A 26,808-nucleotide genomic window follows, 5' to 3' on the forward strand; every position below is an offset into this window, starting at 1 on the left:
CCGGGCGAGAAAACCCGTAAGATAAGATCCTGATTACTAGAGAGATAACTTAGCCTAAGCTAAAGGAAAACTTCCGCACTCGAGCTGAACACTCAGACTCGAGAAGATATAAGACAGCGGAAAGTAAAGCCGACTCAGAAAAGTAAAGAAGATAACTTATATTAATAATGTTAAAAGAAAGATACAAGAGCTATACCAGACTTCCGACGACTCCGGAATCCCGAGCAAGCTCGACTCGACTCTAACTCCCAAATTACTAACCTACTCTAGAAAGTAAAAGTGAAGAGAGATGAGCTCCAATGGTGTGTGTTACAAGTGATGGATGGGTTCTCTATTTATAGGCTTCCAAGGTCGGTTCCTGGCCGGTAAAGCAGTTGGCGTCAGTTGTAAGCAGGTAAGGTCGGTGTGCTTGTCTTCCACGAGAAGCCAAGGCTTGAGGTGCTGCAAAGTGGGGCCGGCCGACCTCCCCTAGGCCGGTCGGCCTGGGGTTGCGGCCATCTGGCCACCGCCATTGTGTTGACGCTCCTGATCGTCTCTTGGGGTCGGTATTTGTTGCGTGGCTTCAACGCGCGAGGTTGTAGGCCGGCCGGCCTCCCTCTGGCCCATCTCGGCCATCCGTTGCGCCGACGTTCCCTCTGCACACTTGTGATCTTACCAGAGTAGTGGATCGATGACCTGGACCCGAGTTTGTACTGAGTTGTGGGTCTTTTGATCTTTGTGCAAACCTTTCGGTCCACTTGATCAAACTGACACCCAATCCAGACTCAGAGACATTGTGATTGTGTCACATTGTCCCTGGATCGAAGCCGGGACCCTGTCTTCAGAGGTGCCAGGCCGGCCGGCTTAGGAGAGGCCGGTCGGCCTGGGTTTTCGCCTAATTCTGTCTATTTTTAGTACATTTATTTCTGAAATCAAAACTCATCTAAAACTTCTGGAACTCGTTAGAAATAAATAAAAAATGAATGGAACATTGTGTAAATCTCGTTTTATTTCCGAAAAATTGACGCCTAGAATGTGAATTTATGGCCGTCAACAACGCGCCGCCTGGTGCCTGCCAGTCAAATACGCCACTGCCGCGCGCATCCACGCGCCGAGTGCACCCCCTCCGCTTCAAGAGCGCCACTGCAATGTGGAGCCCAAACCACCGCCGCCTTCTTCAAGGTCGAGCAGCCCCAATCATCGTCTGCAGTTCGGCACTGGCAAGCAACCCACGCCCTCCCCTCTCTATTTTGCTTTCTACGCTGTCTGTCAGAGCTCCCTGACGCTGGAGTGCTAGCAATGCCACCCAACGAATCAAGCACCGGATAGTGGGACAGCGCGGCCGGCGGGCGGCGGCCCCCTCCTTCTCGCGCGACGCCACCTAGCACAGTGCTGCTCCTAGGACGCTGAAGACAAGCGGATTAATAGCCGCTATGTGAGCCCATCTATCCCTGACCATTAGTTTAGTGGATAAACCCCACTCAATGTTGACGATGTATGTGTCTATAAGCATATTGGTGTCCCACACTCCCACTTACTTGCTGAATTAGGACCTGCCAATAAGCATCCTACATACTTTTTTTTTTTGCAAACAAAACGGCAAGTGGCACAAGTTGCGTTTACACACGTTGGTGTCTTCAACCAATAATTCAATGTTTGAAATAATTAAGCACTTTCTGAAACTCTGCAGATATTTTTCGTGTGTTATAGGAAATCTTCTTTGTAGATCTTTTGGTAGAGCTCTGATCTGAAATTCTGAACCAACAAATCCTTTGAATGTATACATGTTTTCATTTAATCGCCAAACTCTTGGGATTTTTATTGCAATTTTCTGATGTATATGACCAACTATGACTGTAGTGTCGTGTGCTGAATGGGCTAGCAAGGAAAGGTAGCTATTCAGAGTATATACTAGCAAAATGGTGATATGGCTGGAAGCTCGGTATGCTGCATGGGGAGAAGAGCAAGAGGAGTTTAATCAGTTGAGTTTTACTTGGCTTTTGGTTGTTGTTCCTAAGTAGAAGACAGGTGTCCACATGCAAATGAGACCACACCCATGATATATTAGTTTGGACCATTCATAATCTTTCGTTGCAATAGCAAAAGTAATTAATAATAATATACTTATACATGTGGTCCCAAATATATTGTTTCAAAAAAATTTAATAATAATATATTTATATGATGGGCACTTTTGCTAGTAAAACATAGTTGGCTTCTGGTTGCTGAGTCACAGACAGTCGCTCTGAGTCACAGACCTCAAATGTTTCAGTAATTAATGTTGAGCGGGCCTGAGGCGCCTTGAAAGCACAGTGGTTGGCCATGTACTTCAGCCACCTATATATCATAAGCTTCCGAATCTTCAGGACTAGGCATGTGCAAAAAATAATCCAGCTGGAACTGATCAAAATATGCTGGCATCTCATCAATTGCATCGTCCATGAAAAGACGGAAAAGTATAACACAAAACCTGTTGAAATCTGAGATTGCGTTTTCTTTGGAAAACCCTTCAGAAGCTTCTTTTGTTATTACAAATTCCAGGTCCCCACCTTTAACAAGGACAATAAAATCCTCAAGAACAAAAGAGCCATTCCAACAGTATCCAGCTTTGTGCTTCTTCAAAATGAATCTAAGATAGCCGAGAGCAGCCTTTCTGCCCATATATGTTGTTGCATTGACTTTGGTTCCACCATAGTCAAACAGTTGACGTATTTCGTGCATATCATGTTGCATTGCAAATTCACTGAGAGCTTGTACGCTGTAGAAGAATGAAATTTGCTATAAATTTTAATGTACAATGAATCTAGGAGTTGCAATTATTTTTAGATAGAAAACAAACCTATTTGGAGGAGGAAGATTGTTGATTTCAATTCTTGTCCTCTTGAACACCTCTTCTGACTTCGTCTTAAATTGAACATGTTCCAACATAAACGAACAAGCACAATATTTTAATCTATCATAGATCCTGACAAAAAAAAGAAGGGGTTTAGTTCAATCAACATAGGATTATGCAAGGCTAAATCCTGACGTAAAAAAAGTTCAATCAGCACAGGATTATGGAAAGTTTTGAAAAACACTGAAATGGCTAATACCTTGGCATTTTATTGCATACATTTCTTGCGATTTGTCTGTCGTATATCTCCAGGTCTTTATAGTCGATTCTGAAATTAAAGGAAATGTAGTGATCCATAGCAATTATCTGTCCTTCAAAGAAAGGTGCACTTGCACCTTCTTCTTTAAACCTAAAACACATAGAATAACAATATTGTCAAATCCTTAGTTTAAAGAACACAGAATCTGGTGTGAACACATAGAACCCTACCAATAGAATCTAAATGATAGAGATAAATATGCTTTTGATTGATTACATTGACTAATTGCACATGCATTATTTCCTAGTTACAAATAGGGACAATCTAGTTAACCATAAGTGAAAGTATATAAACAGAAGGCAATTAATATAACTAAAAAAACAATGCCTGTGGAACCAATCAATCAAAGCAGATATCTGTCTTATCACTAATGTCAAAAGAATAAGACTGCACCAAAAGAAGTGCTTACACTTTTAGAAAACGTATAAAAGTTTGAGAGATCTTATCATCTCTTTCCTCTTCAGTTTCCGCATCAAGTTCAATTTTGTTATGCTCTTCCTCCTGTAGATTAAGCATATTCTTTTCTTCCCCTGAGGATTTTGACCCTTTCCTGCAAGTTATCCAAAAAGGATTCTCTGTGTAAGTTTTTCATTGTGAAATTGAACAGAATTCAAGGAATTGGAAATTAAATTTAGCGTATTCACCATAAGCACAAAAGAACACATACAATTCTTCTGTTTTCTTATCACAAGCCATCACATTCGCGGGTTGCTGCACTTCCGACTTGTTAATGGCCATCTTGGTCTTCAGTTTTCGTCTTTGTTTACTTGACGGTTTGGACATTTTCCTGCAGGTTATGCCATAAGAATTATGTTTGAGCTTCTAATTCAAACTGAACTGAACTTATGTAACTATAAATCATAGTAGCTTATTCACCATGAGCATAAAAAAGACGTACATTTTTTGCTTTGGCTCCTCCTCAATAGGCGCTGCTTGTCTTCGAAGAGAAATTGATCCATCAGCATCATGTCCCATAGTCTGTAGCTTAATTTCCGAAAAATCAAATGCCAACAGCTTCCCGTTCCTCTTACCCTTAAGTAGAGAGCATAAAAAATAAAGCAAATCACTACAAACTAAGCGAAGCCAGATCACATATTGAGTAGGTGCACCTTGTGTGGTTAAGCTGACAGTGAGTGAATTTCAAGGAGCAAGGTTTACCAAAAGATCAGAGAGTAAATGGTTCAACTTCATCATAACATACCATATCCAAGACCTTCCATATGGCGTCCGGGGTTCTCTTGAATTGTTCTTCAGTATCTTGAAAGACCATCAATGTCTCATGACACTACAAAAGTAAATACATGAACAAAATGGTGACCATACTACAACATACGGAAGTATTGCTTTAAAAAATGTCTCTAAATTGATGACCATGCCAGAAAAATGGTCTAGAGCTTCACCAACCCTGCCACCTGCACCTAAGCATCTAAGCCTATTGTTGACAAGTTCCTCCACTTCCTCCCTTAACGCCAACTCCCTCCCACTCTCCTAATGGTAAATGGTACAGTGTTTCAAAATTCAGAAATCAACTGTTCAACTGTTTAGTGGTTGCCTGTACATGTTCAGGCATTTCAAAAGAAGCTTCCAAGAAAAAGCAAGATGCATGGCATGCTTCAATTGTGTTCATATAATAACATTAGCCCTGAGAGAGTTTTGAAAGACATGAGAATATGTTCCCAAGAGGAGAGATGGTTCCATGCCTACTTAGTTGTGTTCATTCTAGTACTAGAATATCACTGTAGCTACCACTAACAGTTGCTGAGAAGACTGAGACGGCTGTATAATATAAAGGAGAAATTGCAGTAACTAAATCCCCATGTATTAGCTTCTTCTAAATAATCTGAAATGGCCCTCCCCAATTGCCATCCTACTGAATTTAGGAGCAGCGATACCACACCTTATATATCAAATTGCAAAGATTGTTTCTGAATAGAACACCCCTGTTGTGAACATTGAGGGACCTCTTCAAGCATCTGAACCTGTAATATTTGGGAAGTGCCATCAGCAATAACAATTAAGAACATATTGGAGACAGTCAATGGAATGTACCCATAAGTGGTCAGGCCATCTTTTGTGTCGTCCAGAAACTTTTTTAGTATGTGAGCTGTAAGAAAGAGAACAAAATAAGAAGGGTAAATCACATGCAATTTGTATTAGATGGACAAACTCGCACAGTACCAGTCTTATCATCAATTTGTGAGGGAGACTTAAGTATGTCAACTATCTCATTGTAACTCTTTGATGCAATTGCTTCAGTAGTTTCAGGATCCTCCCGAAAATGAAATGAATTAACATAAACAGAGGGGCATCAGCATAACAATGCTTTATTAATATGTAGCAATTATATGCCAACCATATCAAAGCAGAGGGTAAAGGATGAGTTTAATACTCTGAAGAAAGGTACTCGCATTTCGCATTTGCAGCCCAGATGGGCTATGGGCTGCAATCTAAAATTTATTTGAAGGGACACATGCAAAAGAGAAGAAACCAACCTCAGGATCGAACTCCAAACCATGGTAAACATCAAAGCCACATGCTTTAAACAATGAAAGAACTTCTGAAGGTTCTGCAAAGGAACTGCAGCTGCAATGGGCACAACCCAACAAACAACTATAAGATAAATGGATGCACAGATGGAATGTCAGATATTATTATATGCGTAAGATAAGATAAAATACAGAAGATACAAAGCAGACAAACTGAAAAGAAACAAACCTCTCGAAGATTGGATAGACATCAAAGCATTTGGGAAGATGCCTAATCATCATCCTGAACCCTTGCCACGATCTCAACATTGTGTCTGCATCATACGCCTTCTTTTCCCAACCCTCTTGGATTCGTTGAACCACTGCCAGTTCGATTAATTGCAGGAGTGTCTGGGTCTGGACATATTTTGGGCGGCCGTTGATTCCACCCTCCGTGACTAATGCAAAGTGGAAGTCACTAGTTTGTAGTACAGCATTGGAGAGTGAAACGAGTGCTGAAGATCCGCCACTCCCATTCAGAACAAATGGAATGGATTGGCCATTGATATCAAGTTCACGAACTCTATATTTGCGGCTAAAAGGTTGGGGTGGATCACGCATGGTTGAAACAGGTTAAGAACAAATTAACTGACTAAACAGCCTCAACTATCCTACACAGCAAATTCATCCCACGACGGGCACTCCGGCTCCAGCAGGTATCCTCAAAACAACTAAGCCATATCCTGCTTCAAAGGTGAGTAACAAACAGTAAGTAGGTTTCAGAAAATCCGGTAGACAGCGCTGGAACATAGGTAACAAATCTGCTAGAGAGCGTTGGAATGTAGTTTACAAAGGAACCGCAAGTACCTTGTGTTTGTCGTCGACACCAGATGCGGAGATGGAGACGAATGAGCCTGCTCCCTCGAGAGCGACACGGATGGGGAGATGGTGACGGCAGCGCTAAACCCTAGCGCACAACCCCGAGTGAGAGGAACGGTCGCGGAGAGCGCAGGGGAGTAACCGGTGTTGAAACTGCGGGAGCCGCGGCGGCCTCTGGTGCGGACTGGATGCGGAGCTGGAGATGCCGGCCCTGCGCCTGGAGAGCGGCGCAGGATGCGGAGCCGGTGAGGCGGTGACGGCGGCTCCAAAGCCTAGCGCACAACCCGAGCCGCGGCGCCCGCTGGACGCAAGGCCATTTATCGCGCGCGCTGCTAGGCCTAGGCGCGATTCCATCGCAGAAGCAGCTGCGCACGCGGCGGCCCGTCCGTTTTGTTCTTTTTTTTTCTTTGGAAACCCAATTATCCTTCGCGGCGCACAGTCTTAATATACTGTTTGTTGATTGCTTCTGAGCTCCTTCGAAGGTTCCTTTCGTTTCGTCTGAATGTGCCTGTTTCGTTTCCTTTCCCCTGGTTCCTTTTGCTTGCCCATCACAAGCAGCGTGTTTCTTCTCCGGACGGAGGCGCCACCGCGCGCACATTCCTTCCTCGACGGAAAGCAGGCAGGCGCTTTTGCTTGCTTCTTCCGGTCCGGGTCGCCATGGCCACTTTCCCGGCACCGCATCTTGTCTGCTCTGCGCATGTGTAGGCTAGAGTGAAGCCGAGCTCAAGTGCTGAGGACGGAGTCCACGGATGGTTTCGGCATATTTTGCTATCTGACTGTTTCGTTTCGTTTCATGAGCCCATTCTATCCTGTCGCCTAGTTTCCATCTGATTGATTAGCTAGGCTTGCTCAAACGGTAGTATCTAAAACAAAAAGGTCATTACTATGATATCTGTACCCGGTTTCCTTCTCTTTTATAAGATAAATACTTGAGAAAGATAATTCAATACAAAAGTTCATAATTTTTTTTCTGGCGTTCTCTCTACTCCATATTAAGTCTCTTATTGTTTTATATAAGATAAGTTTACCCAGTTTTTATCCCTTTTTTCTAAATTGCTTCTTTCTTTTTGTTCCCTTTTTGTAGATTACTAGTGGAGTTGTACATGCTACAGACACGTATTTAAAGTTAAATTATTTAAAAATGATTGGATTGCATCGAACTACTACTAAAAAAATTCTCATTTATCGTGTAGTGGAATAACCAATTATATTTGTATTTGCTATCTAAAAGTCTAAAAAGAATGAAACATTTAGTATCTATATAAGATTAATCCTTGATTAAATATGGAAGCATATTGTTTTCATGTGGATGTTTATGAAATTAGTTAATCAACAAATTGGTGAAGGAATACTTAGCCTGGTTTGTTACTAATTGGAGTTTAGATGAGTTTATTTTGAGCCAATCATATTCAGTTTGTAAGCAATATTTAATTCCATAGCCGCAAGGGAAGGAAAAGTATAAAAAAAATTAATTCTATAATAGAGAGGAATCATGGAGATTGAAGGCCGCTGATTTGGAAGACCAGACTCTGATCTACTCCTTTAGCAGGCTGACTTGTCCTAATCCTTTTTTGTATGCCTCAACAATTAGCACTGGTACAACCAAAGGTATCAATATTAGCACATCAGCCGCATCATTTTCCGTAGAGGAAAAAAAGAAGGATCCAAATTGATGGGTAAAATAACTAAATGAATATTTGTAAAAAATATTGTGTATATAACCAGCAATCCCGGTCAAGACAACATACTGGGATTGGAATAGGTGACTATGCTGACCTCCAAGATAACAGACGCTGGTGCCGATGTCTACGTGATGAACGAATTTACGAAAGGCAGATAGAATGAGAGAACACCGGCGACGACGACCAAGGGAATGCAGACGATGGGGAACGTCAATGACCTAAGATATGATTTCATCACTCTGATAGACATCTCCTTCCTAACTAACAAAATAAAACTGCTATCACAACAAACATTGCAACATGGGCAGTAGGCAGACCTTGGTGTTGGATGCGACTGGAATGACATAACCACTCTCAGCATAGTGTCATGACACAGTTTCATAGACAACTTACAGCTTAAATAGTGCACCAATTGTGTGATCAAATATACCATGACTTGATGAAGAACGACCTCACTGGGGACTGTCATCCCCATGTCATTACTTGGCAACCGTGCCATAAGAGGGTCATGGTGATGACCCGGGTCATCTCTCTCTCCTCTTAACTCTGTTGCATAGAGCAATTGTGCTGATGTGTCATAGTTTTTAATACCTATGACACTCTCATGACCCAAACGTGGAGCTCTTTTATTTTTAATATGCATATAGCTTCCCTTTAGTCTGTTTGTATGTTTTTTTCCTTCCTTCTCGTGTCTTCGCCCTGATGATCACCTTCCCCTCTTTCGCTCTATTTCGATTCATGAGTTATTATTTAGCCTGTTGTGGGCGCTACGCAGGAAGTTTGAGTGGCTGGTGGGAGGATGTGGCGTGGGCTCTCGCTGGGAATGATTCCTCGACGTTGTCCTGCCTGCCGGCGACAAGAACAACAGTGAGGTGTTTGGGCATAGGGCGCTGTCGGATTGTTATTTCGGCTAGTCCACCAGGGGTGTACCCGGCGGTAGAGTTTCAGGATGGGGATCTCAGGACCAAGAGCTCGATGGTAACCCTACGTCCTGTGTTCGGGGTTGTATTAGAGTTTGCAAGATGCTGCGAAAGGTGGAGAGAGTCTATGTGTCGGCCTATGTCTCCTTTATATAGACCAGGAGGCGTAGGGGTACAAGGAATGATATACTCGGGTTGTTTTACAAGGAAGGAGGTCAGTTAAGATCCCTAGATATCCGGGTCTCTAGTTAGAGCCTCTCGTCCTGATCCTTTGAGAATCCTTTCTGCGCACGGCCGAGTCCCGCACACCGAGTAGTTGTAGCCGAGTCACCGAGCAGGGTAGTCTCCCGGGTTCGAGGACCCTACTCGGTAGGGAGGTACATAGATCTACCTCCATCAAGCCCCCGAGCGCCGGAGGATTGAGTGGAACTTTGTGGTACTTGAATGAAGTCTTCCGGTGCTCATGACGATTACCCACCATGTCTTGCTGGTACAGAATAGGATGCGCCCCTGGGCGCACCCGTTGGGTGTAGCCCCCGAGCCTCGGAAGGTTTCGGAGAATCTTTTCGAGGGTCAAAGAAATGATCTTTAACTCGTCTGGTGGATGCCTGGATATCCAATCAATGTCTTTGCCATATTGTCCCTCTGAGGTTATCCGGCCACCTTGAGGCTGCCGTAATGATCGAACCTGACTTGATAATCCTGACTCCGAGGCCATAGATTAAGTCTCTGAGACTTCCCAAGTTAGCCAAACATACAGGCCCTGAAGCCTTAGCTGCATCATGGGGATGCACTAAGTCATTAGCGGCGCCCAGCCCCCAAGCAGGGTCGCTATCGGTGTCACGGAGACGCGCCGAGTTGTCACGGCGTCCGGGCCCTGAGGCCCTGGCTGGGTCACGGAGACACGCCGGGTCATTTGCGGCGCCCAGCCCCCGAGCAGGGTCACTGGCAGAGTCACAGAGACACGCCGAGTTGTCACGGCGTTCGGGCCCTGAGGCCCTGGCTGGGTCACAGAGACACGCTCAGTTGTCACGGCGTCCGGGACCTGAGGAACTGGCTGGGTCACGGAGACACGCCGAGTTGTCACAGCGTCCGGGCCCTGAGACCCTGGCTGGGTCACTGGCGGAGTCACGGAGACACGCCGATTTGTCACGGCGTCCGGGCCCTGAGGACCTGGCTGGGTCACGGAGACACGCCGAGTTGTCACGGTGTCCGGGCCCTGAGGCCCTGGCTGGGTCACGAAGACACGCCGAGTTGTCATGGCGTCCGGGCCCTAAGGCCCTGGCTGGGTCACGGAGACACGCCTCGTCATTTGCGGCACCCAGCCCCCGAGCAGGGTCACTGGCGGAGTCACGGAGACACACCGAGTCATCACGGCGTCCGGGCCCTGAGGCCCTGGCTGGGTCACGAAGACACGCCGGGTCATTTGCGGGAATATTCGAAGCATATTCGTTCCGGAATTAAAATCCAACTGTTATTCACCGCGCGGATCTGTCGCGACTGACAGAGGAGTGGGGTTGTCAGAGGCAGCGGTAAAAAGGGAAGTTACCGTTTATCCCGCCTTCTCCGCCGCGAGATCGCCAACCCAACGAAATCTGGCCATTAATTTCGGATCTGCCCGTTGTAAGGCCCTTGGTATTTTAACGGGGGAGGCGCGCGGAGTAGCCACCCTGTTCCCGAGCACTCTAGAGCTTTCCGCCGCCTTAGCCAACTCGGCAAGTCTCCAGAGCTCTTGGCCTTCTTCTTTCTTGCAATTTCCTCTTCTCGTCTGCGTTCCACCACCATCTCCATGGCCGCCTCGCCTGCTGCATCCGGATCTTCGACTTTGGGGAGCTCCGGAGAGGCCCCGCCGCCATCATCGTCGTGGCAGAAATGCTCGCTCCAGGATAGCGACATCCAGGACCTTGTCGAGCGTGGCCTCCTCCCGGAGAAGTAGGTCTCCGGGTGGCAGTGCTGCTACGGGGAGGAATTCCCATTGGAGGACATGGACCAGGCGGTCGTGTTCAAGTCCTTCTATGAGAAGGGCTTCGAGCTGCCCGCAGGGGCATTTTTCCGCGGGCTTCTCCATTTCTATGGGCTCGAGGTAACTCATCTCAAGCCCAATTAGATTGCTCAAATTGTGATCTTCATCCACTTCTGCGAGGGGTACTTGGGGATCGCTCCCCACTTCAATCTGTGGCGGGCTCTGTACCGCCTCGCGCCCTGCCTCCCGGCACGCTCTGGCCACGCGCCGGAGTACAAGGCGTGCTGGGAGGAGCCGCCGATGACCGAGGAGATGGCGCAGGTGGAGCGCCTCCTCGAAGAGATCGCCGGCCTATCAGAACAGGGCCTGACGGGGGCCGCGGTGGCCATCTCCTTCTGCATGCAACTCTCGCAGCCGATCCAGGAGAGGGTCCACCCGGCCTTCGAGTACTGGGGTCATCGGGACCCTACCCGGGGACATGAACGCAAGGTTCCCCGGGACGAGATCGCAAACCGGGTTGTTTTTATCCGGGACAAGGGCTGCCCCAAAGCCCACTGCCTGAAGCGGCCAACCGACGCCGTAAGTCTTCTTGAACCTTGCTGAGTTGTTTTTATTCGTTCCGGGTTGTTTCCTCTGTTTTTGCTCTGTTTTTCCGAGTGCACCCGTTGGGATGTATAACAACTCGGCTCTCTTGCAGGCCAAAGTCTTGGAGCACTAGTCCCTCACTCCTCTGCCTGAGGGGGACCCTGGGAAGGATGCCGCCACCCCTGCCGAGCTGCGCCAGCCGGCGGAGGAAGAGGCCGAGTTCTCCTCTGACTCCTCCGTGGGGAGCGAGCCGGAGATCACCGGAGCCTCAGGGCCACCACCGTCGGCTGCCCCGGGATGGAAGACACGCCACACCGTCAGGAAGATCTAGCTATCAAAAGTTGGGTTGGCGGCGGCACAAGCGCTAAAGAGCTCGATCCGCAAGGGGGCGAGCAAAGTCCGGGGGGGCATCGCGCCCCCGGCCACCACTTAGGTAGGGTCGGCGCTGACCGGCCCCCAAGTCGAGGTGGAGGCGGCCCAGTCGCTGGGCTAGCTGCGCGAGGAAGTTGTATCCCCGCGCGCTAGCTCTGGGACTCCGCCGGCCGCGCCGTTGAGGCTGAGGTTCCCGCTGCGTCGTAGCAGCGGGTAAGTTCTATTACCTTGATTCCAATCTATCTTGATTTTTATTTCCAGCAGTCGTTCTCAACGTCCTTGTTGTTGCTGCAGGAGGGCGACGCTCAGCGGCGCCAAGAGGAAGGCGGAGGAGTCGTCCAATGAGGGCGGCTCTAGTGATGCCGCAAAATTGACCTCACCGCGAGCGAGCCCGGTGAAGAGCCGATCTCGCCACGAGGAGGAGGAGAGGAAGGAGGAGGAGGAGGAGGCCAGCAATAGGGTCTCCCCCCTCCATGTGACGTGGAGATGCAGGATCCGCCCCGCGATGAAGGGGCGGTGAACGTTGCGGTCGGGGCCTTAGATGCCCCGGCCATCGAGGAGGTCAGGACCGTCGAGGTCCCGGCCATCGGGGTGGAGAGGGCACGAGCCGATTCCACCGAGGAGGTCAGGCCCCCGCTGGCAAAGGAGAAGGCCAAGGAGGACGAAGACAAGAAGGGGGTCGTCACAGTCTCCATCAAGCTCGTGGAGTCTGCTAAGATCACCCAGGGACTTGTCGAGGTAAGTCCCTTTTCCGCTCTCCTTTTGTGAAGCCGACTTTTTCTTGGAGGTGTTGTCTTGTAACACGTGTGTCTTCATCAGGCTCTTGTGGATATGTCGGAGCAGGCCACCCAGGAGCTGGCCAGGGGGAGCACTGCCCTCAGTCGGGTGGCGGAGCTTGAGGCCAGGGTGGCCGAGCTGGAGGCGCGGAGCCATCATCTGGAGGCCGACAAGGTCAAGGTTGAGGATGCTCTGCGCAAGGAGAAGCGTGGTAGGTAGTCGGAGTGATGTCCGCCGAAATTCTTTGTGCGCTATTTAGTCTCTGACTTGCTTTTGTTTAGAGCTGGAGGCCTACACCAAGGCCAACGAGGAGCTGCAGAAGCTCCGAGAGGTGGCCGAAGCGCGGGAGTCCGCCACCGAGGAGAAGCTTCGCCTGGAATGGGAGGTTCGGCAAGGTATGACCCGGAGATCATATTGTATGTTCTTTTTGTCTTGTTCTTTAGCTTGGGCTGACCCAGCCGGGTGCTTTTTGCAGAAGCGGAGGATCAGGTGGCGCAAGGACGGGCGACACTGGATCGCCTGAGCAGGCCACTGGAGGCGTTGCTCGGGGCTTTTGAGCCTGAGGGCGTGGCGGCTGCCGAGAGCCTGGCTGAGAGGCTAGAGGCGTCCCACGGCCGAATGAAGGCCTGCATTCAGGGAGCTGCCAAGGATGCTGTGCAGCACACCGTGGGTCTTGTGAAGACCCATCTCCCTGAAGCAGACCTGGACCCGGTCGGATACGGCGTCCCCGAAGACTGCTCGGACGCCGAGTGGGAGGCCAACCACGCTGCCGTCCTGGAGATCGCCGAGCGCGTCGTGGCCGAGCTGTAGGCTGTCGGTCTCCAAGAGTTTGTTTTATTCCTTTTGCTGCAAAGAAAGTTGGTCAGAGTGGACCGACTAAGAACAATATTTGTGTAAATAATGTTTTTAGTTTAATGTTAGTGTTATGCCCACGGTCCGAGTTCTTTTCTGAATTTGCCGAGTAGGTGGAAAACAAACTCTGAGCCCTTTGAATGGCGCTTGAGAGCGGATCATCAATGTGCGCGTTTGGTCAGGGTGACACAGAGTGATTCCTGGACGTACTCGGCTCTATTCAGGAAAGACGAACCGGGTTGTTCTTGTCCGACTGGTTGGACTCCGAGTGGGGGCTGGCTGGATTGCCGAGACACAGCCCCTGAGCGTGTTGAAAACGACTCGGTAAAGAACGAAGAGCAAGTGGTATGCAATATTTGAAATATAACAAACTTTATTGAATGAGTAGATGGGTACATAGCTTTGCATTTCCTATGCTTCTACGGATAGAAGCGACGCAGGTGTTCGATATTCCATGGGTTGCCCACATCTGTACCGTCTGGCCTCTGTAGGTGGTAGGTTCCAGGAACCACTATCCCACTGACTACAAAGGGGCCTTCCCATGGGGAAGACAGCTTGTGAGCGCCGATGGTCGACTGGATTTGTCGTAGAACTAGGTTGCCGACGTTGAAGTCGCACTCGTGAACATTGCGATCATGATAGCGCCGGAGCTGCTGCTCATATCTCGTGTGCTGGATGGAGGCCGTCAGGCGATGCTCCTCTGCCGAGTCGATGTCCATGCATCGAGTCGCTTCGGCTTCGTTCTCGTCGTAGTTCTGGATGTGCGGAGCACCAAAAGCTATGTCCGATGGCAAGACTGCTTCAGAACCATACACTATGAAGAATGGTGTGTAGCCGGTAGCCCGGCTTCTTTGTGTGCGGAGTCCCCAAACTACTCTGGGTAGTTCCTGGAGCCATTTTGCACCGTATTTTTCGATCGGGTTGAAAATTCTGGCTTTGAGCCCCTGAAGGATCAAGCCGTTGGCCCTTTCAACTTGGCCATTGCACCTGGGTGCGCCACAGAGGCGTAGTAGATGTCGATGCAGCTCTCTTGGCAGTAGTCCCAGAACTCGGATCCGGTGAATGAAGTACACAGATCTGTGATGATCCGGTTAGGCACCCCGAATCGGTGTGATATCTCCTCAATGAACTCGGCTGCCTTGGCTGCTGTAGTGGCTGTCACTGGCTTGACTTCAATCCATTTTGTGAATTTGTCGATAGCCACAAATATATGACTATATCCACCGACGGCCGTCTTCAAGGGTCCCACCGAGTCGAGTCCCCAGCAGGCGAAGGGCCAAGAAGGCGGTATGGTCCGTAAGGCCTTGGCCAGGACGTGTTGCTGCTTGGAGATGAATTGGCACCCGGGACATCGCCTGACGATGTTCCAGGCATCGGCCAGAGCCGTGGGCCAGTAGAAGCCTGATCGGAAGGCTTTTTCCACGAGGATGGAGGCGCCTGCGTGGTTGCCACAGATACCCGAGTGGATATCGCTAAGGAGTCAGACTCCTTCATCCTGTGCAACGCATTTGCACAGGGTTCCTCAGGAAGCCGAGTGCCTAAACAGCTCGGTTCCTATGACAATGTAGTTGCTTGACCGGCGGGCAAGCTTCTCGTGTTCCTTTGCTTTTGGATAGCTTTTATTTTTCTTGATGAAGTCGATAATTGGGGAGCGCCAGTCGGTGTCGAGGGTCAGGACCTCATATCCTATGGCCGGGGCCAAGTCAGGCTTTGTGGGAGGCTCCTCTTCCATCTTGATCGTGGATCTCCCGAGTGCTTGAATGAACACGCCGAGTGGTACGATGGACCGCTTGGATACGAGTTTGGAAAGAACATCGGCCGCCACGTTGTTGTCCCTGGGGATGTGGTGGAACTCCAGGCCATAAAACTTGGTTTCTAGCTTCCTGATCTCCCTGCAGTAGGCATCCATCTTTTCCTTGGTGCACTCCCAATCCTTGTTGACTTGCTGTATGACGACTTTGGAGTCGCCGTATGCCAACAGGCGCTTGATGCCGAGCGTGACAGCGATCCGGAGACCGTGTATAAGAGCTTCATACTCGACAGCATTGTTGGTAGTCTTGAAGAGTAGCTGGAGGACATACTTGAGTTGTTCGCCTTTCGGGGAGATGAAGAGGACTCCAGCGCTGGCTCCATCGCGGTTGAGGGCTCCGTCGAAGTACATGATCCAGTGCTCGGATTTGGTATCGGGTGGAGGGTCTTGTATCTCGGTCCACTCGGCAACGAAGTCGACAAGCGCCTGGGACTTGATGGTGGAGTGTGGCATGAATTCGATCAAGAATGCGCTGAGCTCTACTGACCATTTGACGACTCGTCCGTTGGCGTCCTTGTTGTGGAGGATGTCGCCGAGTGGATATGATGAGGCCACCTTGATCTTGTGAGCCTGGAAGTAATGCCGCAGCTTCCTTGACGTGATGAGGATGGCGTACAACAACTTCTACACTTAAGGGTAGCGTGCCTTTGATTCACCGAGTACTTCACTGATGAAGTAGACGGGTCGTTGCACTTTGTAGATGTGGCCCGGCTCGTCGCGCTCGATGACCAGGATGGTACTCACCACGCTGGTAGTGGCTGCGATGTATAGGAGGAGGACCTCCCCGTCTTCAGGTGCCGTTAGGACGGGTGGCGTGGTGAGGAAATCCTTGAGCTCTTGGAATGCTTTGGAAGTATCATCGTTCCACTCGAACTTGTCAGACTTCCGGAGAAGTTTGAAGAAGGGTAGGCCTCTGTCGCCGAGTCGGCTTATGAACCGGCTCAAGGCAGCCATGCACCCTATAAGCTTCATCAGGTCCTTTTTGCTCCTGGGAGGCTTCATGAACCTGATGGTGTTGACCTTGGTGGGATTGGCTTCGATACCCCGGCTACTGACTATGAAGCCGAGTAGTTTTCCGGACGGGACACCGAACACACACTTGGTCGGGTTGAGCTTCCATTTGAATTTCTTGAGATTTTCAAATGTCTCGGAGAGGTCTATAATGAACTGGTCATTACAATTTGTCTTGACGATGATGTCATCGACATAAGCCTCGGCGTTGCGCCCTATCTGCCCCTGGAGGCATCTCTGGATGGCCTTCTGGTAGGTTGCGCCGGCATTCTTGAGGTCGAATGTCATAGTGTTGTAGCAGTAGCCCCCGAAGGGAGTGATGAAGGCGGTCTTCTCTTGATCCGACTCCTTGAGGGCTATCTGGTGGTACCCTGAGTAACAGTCAATAAAAGAAAGGAGAATGCACCCGGCCGTCGAGTCAACGACCTGGTCGATGCGTGGTAGAGGAAAGGGGTCCTTAGGACAGTGTTTGTTGAGGTCTGTATAGTCAACACACATTCTCCATTCACCATTTTTCTTTTTTACAAGGACTGGGTTTGCCAGCCAATCTAGGTGTGTGACTTCTCTGATGAAACCAGCGGCTAGGAGCCGGGTTACTTCTACCCTAATAGCCTCCTTTCGAACTTGCGCAAAGCGACGAAGCCGTTGCTTGACGGGCTTCGCCATCTTGTCCAGATCTAAGGAGTGCTCAGCCTCCTCCCTTGGGACTCCGGGCATGTCAGATGGCTGGCCCTGATCACGGCGGTCTTGTGTGGTTCATCGTCTCGGAGGACGATGGTCTTGGTCGCCACAGCCGGAGTGAGTTGCGACTCGGAAGTCGACTCCTTGGCGGGGATGATTTGCTGGTCCGCCGGGAGGTTCTTTGCTGCCTGGGCAACAAGAACGGAGTTCCTGGATCATTCCAGGGTGTCGGAGAGCTCGATGTTTTTGGCCTCTAACGCGTAGGAGATCTGCAAGTCTCCATAGACTGAGAGGACCTCCTTTGGAGCTGGCATCTTCAGGTTTTTGATACGTGTGGTTGGGTATCACCATGAACTTGGCGAGGAAGGGTCTTCCCAGGATGGTGTGGTAGGAGGTCTCGAACTCAGCGACCTTGAAGTTGATGTACTCGGTGCGGTAGTTGTCGCGGGTGCCGAAGGAGACCGGCAGGGTGGCCCGGCCAACCGGGGTCGACCTGGCTCCTGTGATGATGGCGTAGAAAGGCTGGTCAGATGGGACTAGGGATGCCATGTCGTAGCCCATGCTCTACAGCGTGCTGGCGAAGATGATGTCGAGGGCGCTGCCACCGTCGACGAGTACTTTGGCCAGGCGGACCTGGCTTACCACCGGGCTGACCACGAGGGGGTAGGCACCCGGCCTGGGCAGGTGGACCCAGTGGTCACGGCGGTCGAAGGTTATCGGCGTCTCCGACCACCGGAGGGGTTCAACCAGGTGTTTGAACACCAGGTTGACTTCTCTGTCGTCCAGCTTGAGCTTGCGCCGGCATGCTGGCTTGTTAGGGCCGCCGTATATGAACTTGACGGCCCTGTCTTCTTCCTAGAAGTTCCCTGGGGAATCATCCCTCTACTCGTCGTCATCTCGCCTGGGCAAGTTGCATCTTCGTGGGCGCGCCCGGGTGGTCCTGGAACCACCCGGCCTGTCGCGGTCATCGTGGCGGGGTGGCTTGGGGTCGTTGTTCTTGATAACGCCGTTGGAGAGTGCTCGGCACTCCCGGGCAATGTGGTTTGCGTCCTTGTGCCAAGGACACTTGCCATCCAGGAGTCGATCCAGGTCTGCTTGGTTGAGGATGGAGCGGAACTGGGGTGTTTCGGCGATGGCGACGGTGTTCTCGGGGCCACGCTTGCGGTCCCGATTCTTGGAGGTCTCGGCGCGGTCGTGTTTCTTCCCGTGGCGAGGTGGGCGGTCATCGCGGTGGCATTCCGAGCGGTTTTCCCGCTGAGGGGGATGCTCGGAGTAGTCGTTCTTGTGCCGGCGGCGAGCCCGCTCAGCTTCCTCCATGTCGGCATGCTTGTTGACGACATTCATCATGTCACCCATGGTCTTGGGGTAGGTCTAGAACATCTTCCTCCACAATTTGATATTGTATAGGCCTTCGTTGAAGTAGTGGATGACGTCTCTGTCATCAGCTTCCGTAATGGTATTACGGTTAGCAAAGTACCTCTTGATGTAGTCGCGGAGGGACTCATCCGGTTGCTGCACAACATTGGCCTGATCCCATTTGGTCTTGGGACCCGGGCAAGATGCCTGGTAGTACTGGACGAAGGCACTGCAGAGATCCTGCCAACTGTTGATGGTGCCAGCGGGAAGTGCTTCGAGCCAGTTGAGAGCTTCGGGACCCATCATGACCGGGAAGTAGGCGGCCATGATGTCGTTGTCACCGCGGGCAGGTCGGACGACGATGGAGTAGGTGCGCAGCCACGTCTTGGGATCCGACTCGCCGTCGTACTTCTCGATCCCGGTAGGCTTGAAGGTGGCGGGCCATTGGATGGCCCGGAGCGGGCGAGAGAAGGCGGAGAAGCCGTCGAGGTCGTTGCCGGGGTCGTTGTCACGGCGAGGACGTCGTGGGCATTTGTCACCCCGACGACCACGGTTCTGGTAGTCGATGTCAGAGTCATCGTGTTCCTCGTCGTACTGGCGGCATCGATCTTGCTCGGCGGCGCCGCGTTGATGGTGACGGTTGTTGACGCGTTGACGCAGGTCTTGTTGGTTGAGTTGGAGGCGTAGATCGCCTTGGTTGACCTCTCCGTCTTCGCCGTGGGGTCGTGTCGAGTGATGACTTGACTGGGCGTGGTAGGCTGAGTTGTCCTCCCGTAGCTGCTGAGCTTGCGTGGCAGCCACGTGCAGGCGAGCACGGGCCTTGACGATCTCGGGGGTCTCCTGAAGACCCTCGAGCACCTGGAACACTGCGGAGAGATTGGCCGATGGCGTAGCGAAGACGTCTTGGCCGTTGTAGTTGAGGACGAAGTCGGTGTCGAGGTTGCGGGGCCGGATCGGTGAACGCCGGTTCCTAGGGTTGCGGCGTTCGGCGTTCTCCTGGTCGCGGTTGGCCCGATCGATGGCCTCGTCATTGCGCCTCATGTCCGCGCGGACCTCGTTGCGGCAGAGTCGTTGGGCCTTCTCCTCATCAGTCTCGTTTTCACGAGTGTCGGATTCGTCGGAGACGATGAAGATTTGGCGATGCTCCACCGCAGAAGAGTGGTTGGGTGGGAGGGTGAACGAGGCGTGTTCGAAGCCAAGTTCCTCTCCCGAAGTCGGATCAGATCGGATCTGACTGAGGGTTGCCGGGTCGGGTAGTCGCACTCGGATCTGATCCGAGTACATCGCAGCTGCATTTCGGAGCCCGAAGGGGATCCGATCCGAGTCGTGGTGGTGATGGAGTGCATCCTCGCCGAGCCTGATGCACCCGGCAATGGATCTACCGACTAGATCTATCTGAGAGATAAGATCGTCAGCTGATCTGGCTGGACGACGGGTCGTCCTGGAAGATGTGATCGTAGTGGAGTCTGCCTCGAGTTCGGGAACCCTGAGCGAGGCAAATCTCGGAGTGACCAGATCGGATCTGGTCCTGGTGGGAGCGTTGCCAAGTTCACGGAGAACACGGTCGGGGTCATCCCGATGGCGAAGCGCGAATTCGCCGAGTCGAATGCACTCGGCGATGGATCTATTGACGCGATCTATCTGGAAGATCAGGTCGTCAGCAGATTCGTCAGGGTGACAAGTCACCCTGGTTGGTGTGGCCGCCATGTTGTAGCTCTCGGATTTGGGAATTCGAGAGGTGGCAGGTGCTTGGGGGGTTAGATCGGATCTAACCCCGGCGACGACGTTGCCTCCGGCGGCAAGAGAGCCGGAAGCAGGGTTCCTGGGAACCGTAACCTCCGGGAAGCTTCCGAAGGTGAAAGAGAAGCCGACCGTCACCTCCATCTGGGTGGTGAAGCTGGCAGAGAAGACGACGCTAGTGTTGGCTGCCATTGAACTCGACGTGTGAGCCCTGAGTCCCCTACCTGGCGCGCCAACTGTCGGATTGTTATTCCGGCTAGTCCACCAGGGGTGTACCCGGCAGTAGAGTTTCAGGATGGGGATCTCAGGACCAAGAGCTCGATGGTAACACGAAGACGCAGGGACTTAGACAGGTTCAGGACGCGATGAGCGTAATACCCTATGTCCTGTGTTCGGGGTTGTATTAGGGTTTGTAGGATGCTGCGAAAGGTGGAGAGAGTCTATGGGTCGGCCTACGTCTCCTTTATATAGACCAGGAGGCGTAGGGGTACAAGGAATGATATACTCGGGTTGTTTTACAAGGAAGGAGGTCGGTTAAGATCCCTAGATATCCGGGTCTCTAGTTAGAGCCTCTCGTTCTGATCCTCTGAGAATCCTTTCCGCGCATGGCTGAGTCCCGCATGCCGAGTAGTCGTAGCCGAGTCACCGAGCAGGGTAGTCTCCCGGGTTCGGGGACCACACTCGGCAGGGAGGTACATAGATCTACCTCTGTCAGGTGCCAGGGAGCGAGAGAGATAACTCAATCTCTGGCTGACCTTCTCATTACTTGCAAGATGGTTCTTATACAAAATATCCTTACAAACTCTTAAGCCTAACAAACCAAGACTCTTCCTAGAATCTAGGAATAAAAAACGAACGCAGGATGGTGCGCGCCCAGACTTCAGCCACGAGCGCTGCACCTCCTTCTCTAGTAGACCTAACCGACCATAACATCTCTCCCTCTGTCGACAAACACCTCATCCTTAAGCTGGAACATAGGATGCGCTTCACGGAACACGTCCACCGGCTCCTATGTTGCTTCAGCCGAAGGGAGGCCTGTCCACTGAATGAGAATGTACCACACGCCGTGCCGTAGCTGGGAACGGAGCACCTTCTCCGAAGACTGTAGAGGACACCCATGCTGTAGAGGTGGAAGAGCCGGAGTCGTAGAAGGGGGTGTCCCATGGAAGGGCTTGAGAATGACCACGTGGAAGACGTTGTGGGTGCGCGCGCCATCCGGCAGGCGAAGGCGATAGGCAACATCGCCCATGCCTTCCTGCACCTGGTAAGGGCCGGCGTAGCGCGGGCTGAGCTTGCTGCGACAACCCAGAAGCAACGACTGAGGCGGTCAGTGGAGCAGCCGAAGCCATACCCAGTCCCCGACGTCGAAGGTCAGGTCCCGGTGGTTGGCATCGTAGTAGTGCTTGGCGTAGTCCTGGGCTTGCTGGAGGCGTTCCCGTAAGTCGGCGATGAAAGCGTCGTGGTCCTGCAGGAGTGTATCCACCATCACCATCTGCGCGGTGTGCCCCGTGTACTGATTGAGCGCCGGAGGAGGCCTGCCATAGATGACCTGAAATAGAGTCGTACGAAGCACCGAGTGGAAGGCCGTGTTGTAGTAGTACTCCGCCCACGAAAGCCAGTCGAGCCAAGAGTGAGGACGATCGCCGGTGATGTAGCGCAGATACATGGAGATAGTCTTGTTGACGGCCTCTGACTGCCCATCCGTCTGTGGATGAAAGGCAGTACTCATCCGCAGCTGAACACCCGCGCACTTGAACAAGTCATGCCACACATGGCCAGTGAACACCGGGTCGCGATCACTGACGACCGAGGACGGAAAACCCATGGAGGCGCACCACCTCCGAGAAGAAAGCCCGCGCCACCGAAGCAATAGTGTAGGGATGGCCTAGGGCGATGAAATGGGTGTACTTGGACAGGCGATCGACGACGGTGAGGATGGCGCTTTTGCCATGTACCTTGCGGACGCCTTCGACGAAATCCATAGAGATGTCTGACCATACTTACGCCGGAACGTCGAGTGGTTGGAGGAGGCCCGCTGGGTGCAAGGACTCTGTCTTGTTGCGCTGATAGGTAGCACAGGCGCGGACGTACTCGTGAACAAGCCGATGGTCGCTGTCGACGACGAAGTCTGCGTGGAGTCAATGCAGAGTCTTTTGGACGCCCTCGTGGGCGCTGGTGTGGGCAAGCTGGAGAACTGTGGGAAGTGCCGTCGACGTCGCCGGGATGAAGACTCGAGTGCCGCGGAGGATGATCCCATCCTCGACGTGCCATGGTGCTCCGCGCGTCTCGGCGATGGTGTCGCGGATGCAGAGCAGGCTCTCGTCATCCTCCAGTTTAGCGCGGAGGTCGGTGAAGAAGCTGAACGTCGGGCCCAAAAGAGCAGCCAGCTGTGGCTAGTCGGCCTCCATCCTGGACAGGGCGTTGGCCACCGTGTTCAGGCGCCCCGGGCGATACTCGGCGGAGAAGTCGAAGCTGAAAACATTGCTTATCCACTGGTGCTGAGGAACCGTAGACAAACGCTGGTCGAGCATGAACTTCAGGCATAGTGATCAGTGCGGACGATGAAGGGCCTGCCCCACAAGTAAGGTCTCCAATGACGGACGGCTTGGATGAGGCCAATGAGTTCGCGCTCGTAGGCCGCGATCTTGAGATGGCGAGGCGCGAATGGCTTGCTGTAGAATGCTAGAGGCCCGGCACCTTGATGGAGTACCACACCAAACCCCGTCCCAGAAGCATCGCAGTCCATAAGAAACGGCTTGGCGAAGTCCGGCATGTGGAGAACAGGAGCTGTGGACAGAGCACGTTCCAGGGCTTCAAACGCACTCGTGGCGGCCTCTGGCCATAAGAAAGCTTCTTTTTTTTAGTAGCTGCGTCAGGGGTGCTGCTAGGTTGCCGAAGTCCTTTATAAAATACCGATAATAGCCCACCAAGCCAAGGAAGCCACACAGAGAACGCACGGAGCGCGGCTGTGGCCAGGTGGTCCCCGTGGCCACCTTGTCGCCATCCATGGCGGCACCATCAGCTGAAATAACATGCCCGAGGTAGGCCACAGAAGAAGTTGCGAAGGCACACTTGGAACGCTTCACCTTGAGTTGATGTGCTCGCAAAGTGTCGAAGACAGCTCAGAGGCGCTGCAGATGTTCACTCCAGGAGCGACTGTAGATCAGAATGTCGTCAAAAAATACCAGAACGCACTTCCGAAGAAAGGGATGGAGCACGACGTTCATGAGATGTTGGAACGTCGCTGGGGCATTGGACAAGCTGAAAGGCATGACCAGGAACTCAAAGTGGCCTTGGTGTGTCCGAAAAGCCGTCTTCTCGATGTCTGCCGGGTGAACACGCACTTGATGATAGCCAGCGCGCAGATCCAGTTTCGAGAAGAAGCGAGCACCATGGAGTTCATCAATGAGCTCCTCCACAACCGGAATTGGAAATTTATCCTTGATTGTCCGGTCGTTGAGAGTGCAATAATTGACACAGAAGCGCCACGACCCGTCCTGCTTCTTGACTAAGAGGACCAGAGCTGAGAACGGTGAGGTGCTTGGCCTGATGATGCCTTGAGTCAGCATGGCAGCACACTGCTTCTCTAGTTCATCCTATTGGAGCTGAGGATACCGATACGGCCGGACGGACACCAGAGGCGTGCCAGGCATGAGATAGATAAGGTGGTCACAATGTCTCGGCGATGGCAAGCTTGTTGGCTCGGCGAAGAGGTCACTGTAATTGTCCAGCAGCAGAGCCAAGAGATCCGGCTCGGCGGCGCAGACGCCATGGAGACGGCTAGCGGAAGAGCTGACAGACCAGGATGAGTCCAGTCCACGCCAGAGAACGCGACGGCCGCGGCGCCAGAAATTCAAGCATAGGTCATCAAAGTCCCATAAGATTGGTCCTAGGGTACTGTTGACGCAAAATCAACACACTAGAATCTGAGGGCACCGTTCGCCAAGCCTCAGAATGCGGACCAAGCATGCCAGTCAATTTGACCTATAAATTGACAAGGAAATAATAAACCATCAAATTTAAGAGTGTATTGGCTGGATTTCCGAATCACTCTTACGCGGGGTATTGGCAAGGCTCTGCCGATACAGAAGACGACAAAAGATCGTGTAAGATGAGCGTATGATAAAAGCGATCTACTACGGGTCGGCAATGAGCTGCCGATGCCGATGAGCAACCAGACGGCAAGATCTAAAAGCCGACACGTGCCAGGTAACAATGTACAAACTCACGAATGTATGGATCTAGAAAAAGCTAAGCTTATGATTCAATCTAATCAGCTTTACAAGGTTTAACGTGATAAACAAGGAGTTTACAGCCAATTAAACAGATCACTAAGCTGGGTAGTTTGTGAATTAATCTAAACGAGAAAACAACGATGCGCCCAGAGATCAAAGCTTAGATAAATCCGATAAATTTTGAATAGATCTGAACGAAGCGACAGCAATGCGCCCGGAAGCTAAAGCTCAGATTTACCCGGTAAACGAAAACTTACCAGCAAACCAAGTCGCTCGAATGTGAGGCATCCTTAATCAGCTTGTAAGAACTCACAGAAAGAAAAAAGATGGCAAAGCCGCCGACGAGAAAGTAAATTGCAAGTAGTAAAGTTTTGTTTGTTGGATGTGTATCAATCTGTTACAATGGCTGGGATTTCATATTTATACCCCACGCTAACACAATCCTGGCCGATCACGGCAAAACATGATCTATTCTTGGGAATAAAAACTACTTCTAAAAATAAGATAATTCTTGCCAAACTGAAGCCAAAATATCTGGTCAACTTCTTCTTCTTCTTCAGTCAGCAAGATTTTTGACCGTGGCACACGATCACCCCTCCAAATCTACCAATCGTACGGTGCATAACCTTTTCTCCTTTGCAACACTCTTCCTTGACACGTACCAAAATTTGGTTTCAACACATTCCTCCCAAATTCGGAGTAAAAACATCCTTTTTACTTTGAAATTAAACCTCATCATGATTACGGTCTTTTCACTTACTGCAGCTTCGCTTCCCGTGCGGGTGGCGAGTGAAAATCTCTTCTTTGCCCTCAACCCTTCATCTTCTCGTCCACACAACGGGGATCTGCTGATTCACCTTCCGTCTTTTTACCCATGCATCCCTCGATTAGACCCAAGGCTATACTGGGATATGCAACCGATTCATCTTCCCTACCTTGGGCTATAAATCGCCCCATCGGCACTGTAGTCTCCTCATCGGCCAAAGCTTTCCTTGCCTTCTCCTTCTTCCAACCCAAAACCCTAGCCTCCTCTCCTTCTTCAAGACAAATGGCCAACAACAAGCGCATCGGCGAGGCCTCCTCCGCCGCTCCATCCCTATCTGGGGTAAGACATTGTCTTCTTCTCTGTCAATGCTGCATTCCTGATATGCTTTTGACCATCTGCTCTTCTCTGTAGGTACGCCGCCATGGAGCTCCCCCAACTTCTGGATCCTGGACGCGGGTACCCAGGACTACATCTGCGACCTCCTCCGCCAGCTCAACGAGGCCCGCAGTGACCTCGACCGGGCACGGACGGACCAGGTCATCGTCCGCGACCAACTCACCAGCACCGACACCAAGGCCGCATGTAAGTTCTGGAGTCATGCCTTCCTCAGTGATCTTCTCAAATCTTTCATTCTAATCTCTCCTTCCTTCTTAGAACTGGAGGCACAGGTCTAGACCCTCCTGGACGCTGCCCGAGTCGCCATCGACTCGGTGAACATGAGGGGGAACACCATCGCCGCCCGCCTCCAGAACATTCCAGCCCGCGTCACAGAGGTCGCCGAGCACGGGGCTCACGAGGGCGCCGCCAGAGCCATCGACATCATCTCCACCATGTCCGGGGCGGACTTCCGGCAGTGGGCGCCGATCTTCCCCGAGCTAGGGCCGCGGCGAGAAGCTTTCGAAGAGCTCGTCGATGACCTCTATCACCCTGCTGATGCCGTCGCTGGTGACGTCAGCGCGGAGGGGGTCATCAACAACCTCTTCGGGGAAGAGTCAGATTAGGTTGTAGTATGTAACAGCCTAACTGGCTCTTTGTAAATATAATCAATGAACTGGCTCCCCTCGTTGGCTTCCATCTTCCATCTTTATTGTGTTCCGTATTGATTTATGTCTTGCAACTGCGCCGAATAAATCAACTCCTTCTTGCGATTCAAAATCAAACAGAAAACCAAGTCAAACCCAAGCCATATATTTTTGGATCAGACTTTTTGATCTAAGGGCGATATATGTCATATCGGCCGTGAAAACACTCGAATGCATCATGACATGATCAAGTTTTTCCTTTATTTTTGCACTAAAGGCGATACGTTTTCCGTATCGGCTATCCTGAATTCAACCGATCTTTTCACGTAATCGACTATGCGTCTATCCAAACACTTGGGTAATACTTCTTCAAATATTTGCCATGAAGTGCCCTGAAAAATTCTTCTCCCTCCAGAGTCTCCAAAATATATGTGTTCCCCAGAACACATATGCTAATTTTGTACGGTCCTTCCCATGTTGGAGACCATTTGCCGAACTTAGGATCTTTAGTTCCTATCTGCAGGACTAGCTTCCAAACCAAGTCTCCTTGGTCAAAAGATT

At 51.2% G+C, this 26,808-nt stretch overlaps 1 protein-coding gene across 2 annotated transcripts; it reads right to left on the reverse strand.

Annotated features, from left to right (window-relative positions):
• Positions 1-2,060: 2,060 nt before the first annotated feature.
• LOC120686662 lies at positions 2,061-6,791 on the reverse strand. Of its 2 annotated transcripts, none has more exons than XM_039968877.1 (13): positions 6,464-6,791; positions 5,847-6,339; positions 5,624-5,714; positions 5,310-5,400; positions 5,181-5,235; positions 5,029-5,110; positions 4,333-4,416; positions 4,030-4,163; positions 3,799-3,918; positions 3,541-3,681; positions 3,072-3,221; positions 2,819-2,944; positions 2,061-2,737 (listed from the first exon to the last, which is right to left on the reverse strand). In XM_039968877.1, exons 2-13 carry the CDS (start codon positions 6,215-6,217, stop codon positions 2,317-2,319), a joined length of 1,866 nt encoding a protein of 621 aa, XP_039824811.1. In that variant the 5' UTR covers positions 6,218-6,339; positions 6,464-6,791; the 3' UTR covers positions 2,061-2,316. The 2 variants fall into 2 exon arrangements, with proteins under 2 accessions (XP_039824811.1, XP_039824812.1); XM_039968878.1 differs by having other exon boundaries at positions 5,847-6,342.
• Positions 6,792-26,808: the final 20,017 nt, after the last annotated feature.

Source organism: Panicum virgatum, chromosome 8N (assembly GCF_016808335.1).
Source record: "Panicum virgatum strain AP13 chromosome 8N, P.virgatum_v5, whole genome shotgun sequence".
NCBI lineage: Eukaryota > Viridiplantae > Streptophyta > Magnoliopsida > Poales > Poaceae > Panicum > Panicum virgatum.

Bases quoted from the DNA above. Each gene is read 5' to 3' on its own strand.
- LOC120686662 (XM_039968877.1), bottom strand. From the start codon at position 6,217: ATGCGTGATCCACCCCAACCTTTTAGCCGCAAATATAGAGTTCGTGAA. The intron at 5,715-5,846 runs GTTTGTTTCTTT...TGCCCATTGCAG, and splicing joins GTCTATCCAATCTTCGAGAG to CTGCAGTTCCTTTGCAGAAC. The intron at 2,945-3,071 runs GTATTAGCCATT...TTTTTTTGTCAG, and splicing joins GTATGCAATAAAATGCCAAG to GATCTATGATAGATTAAAAT.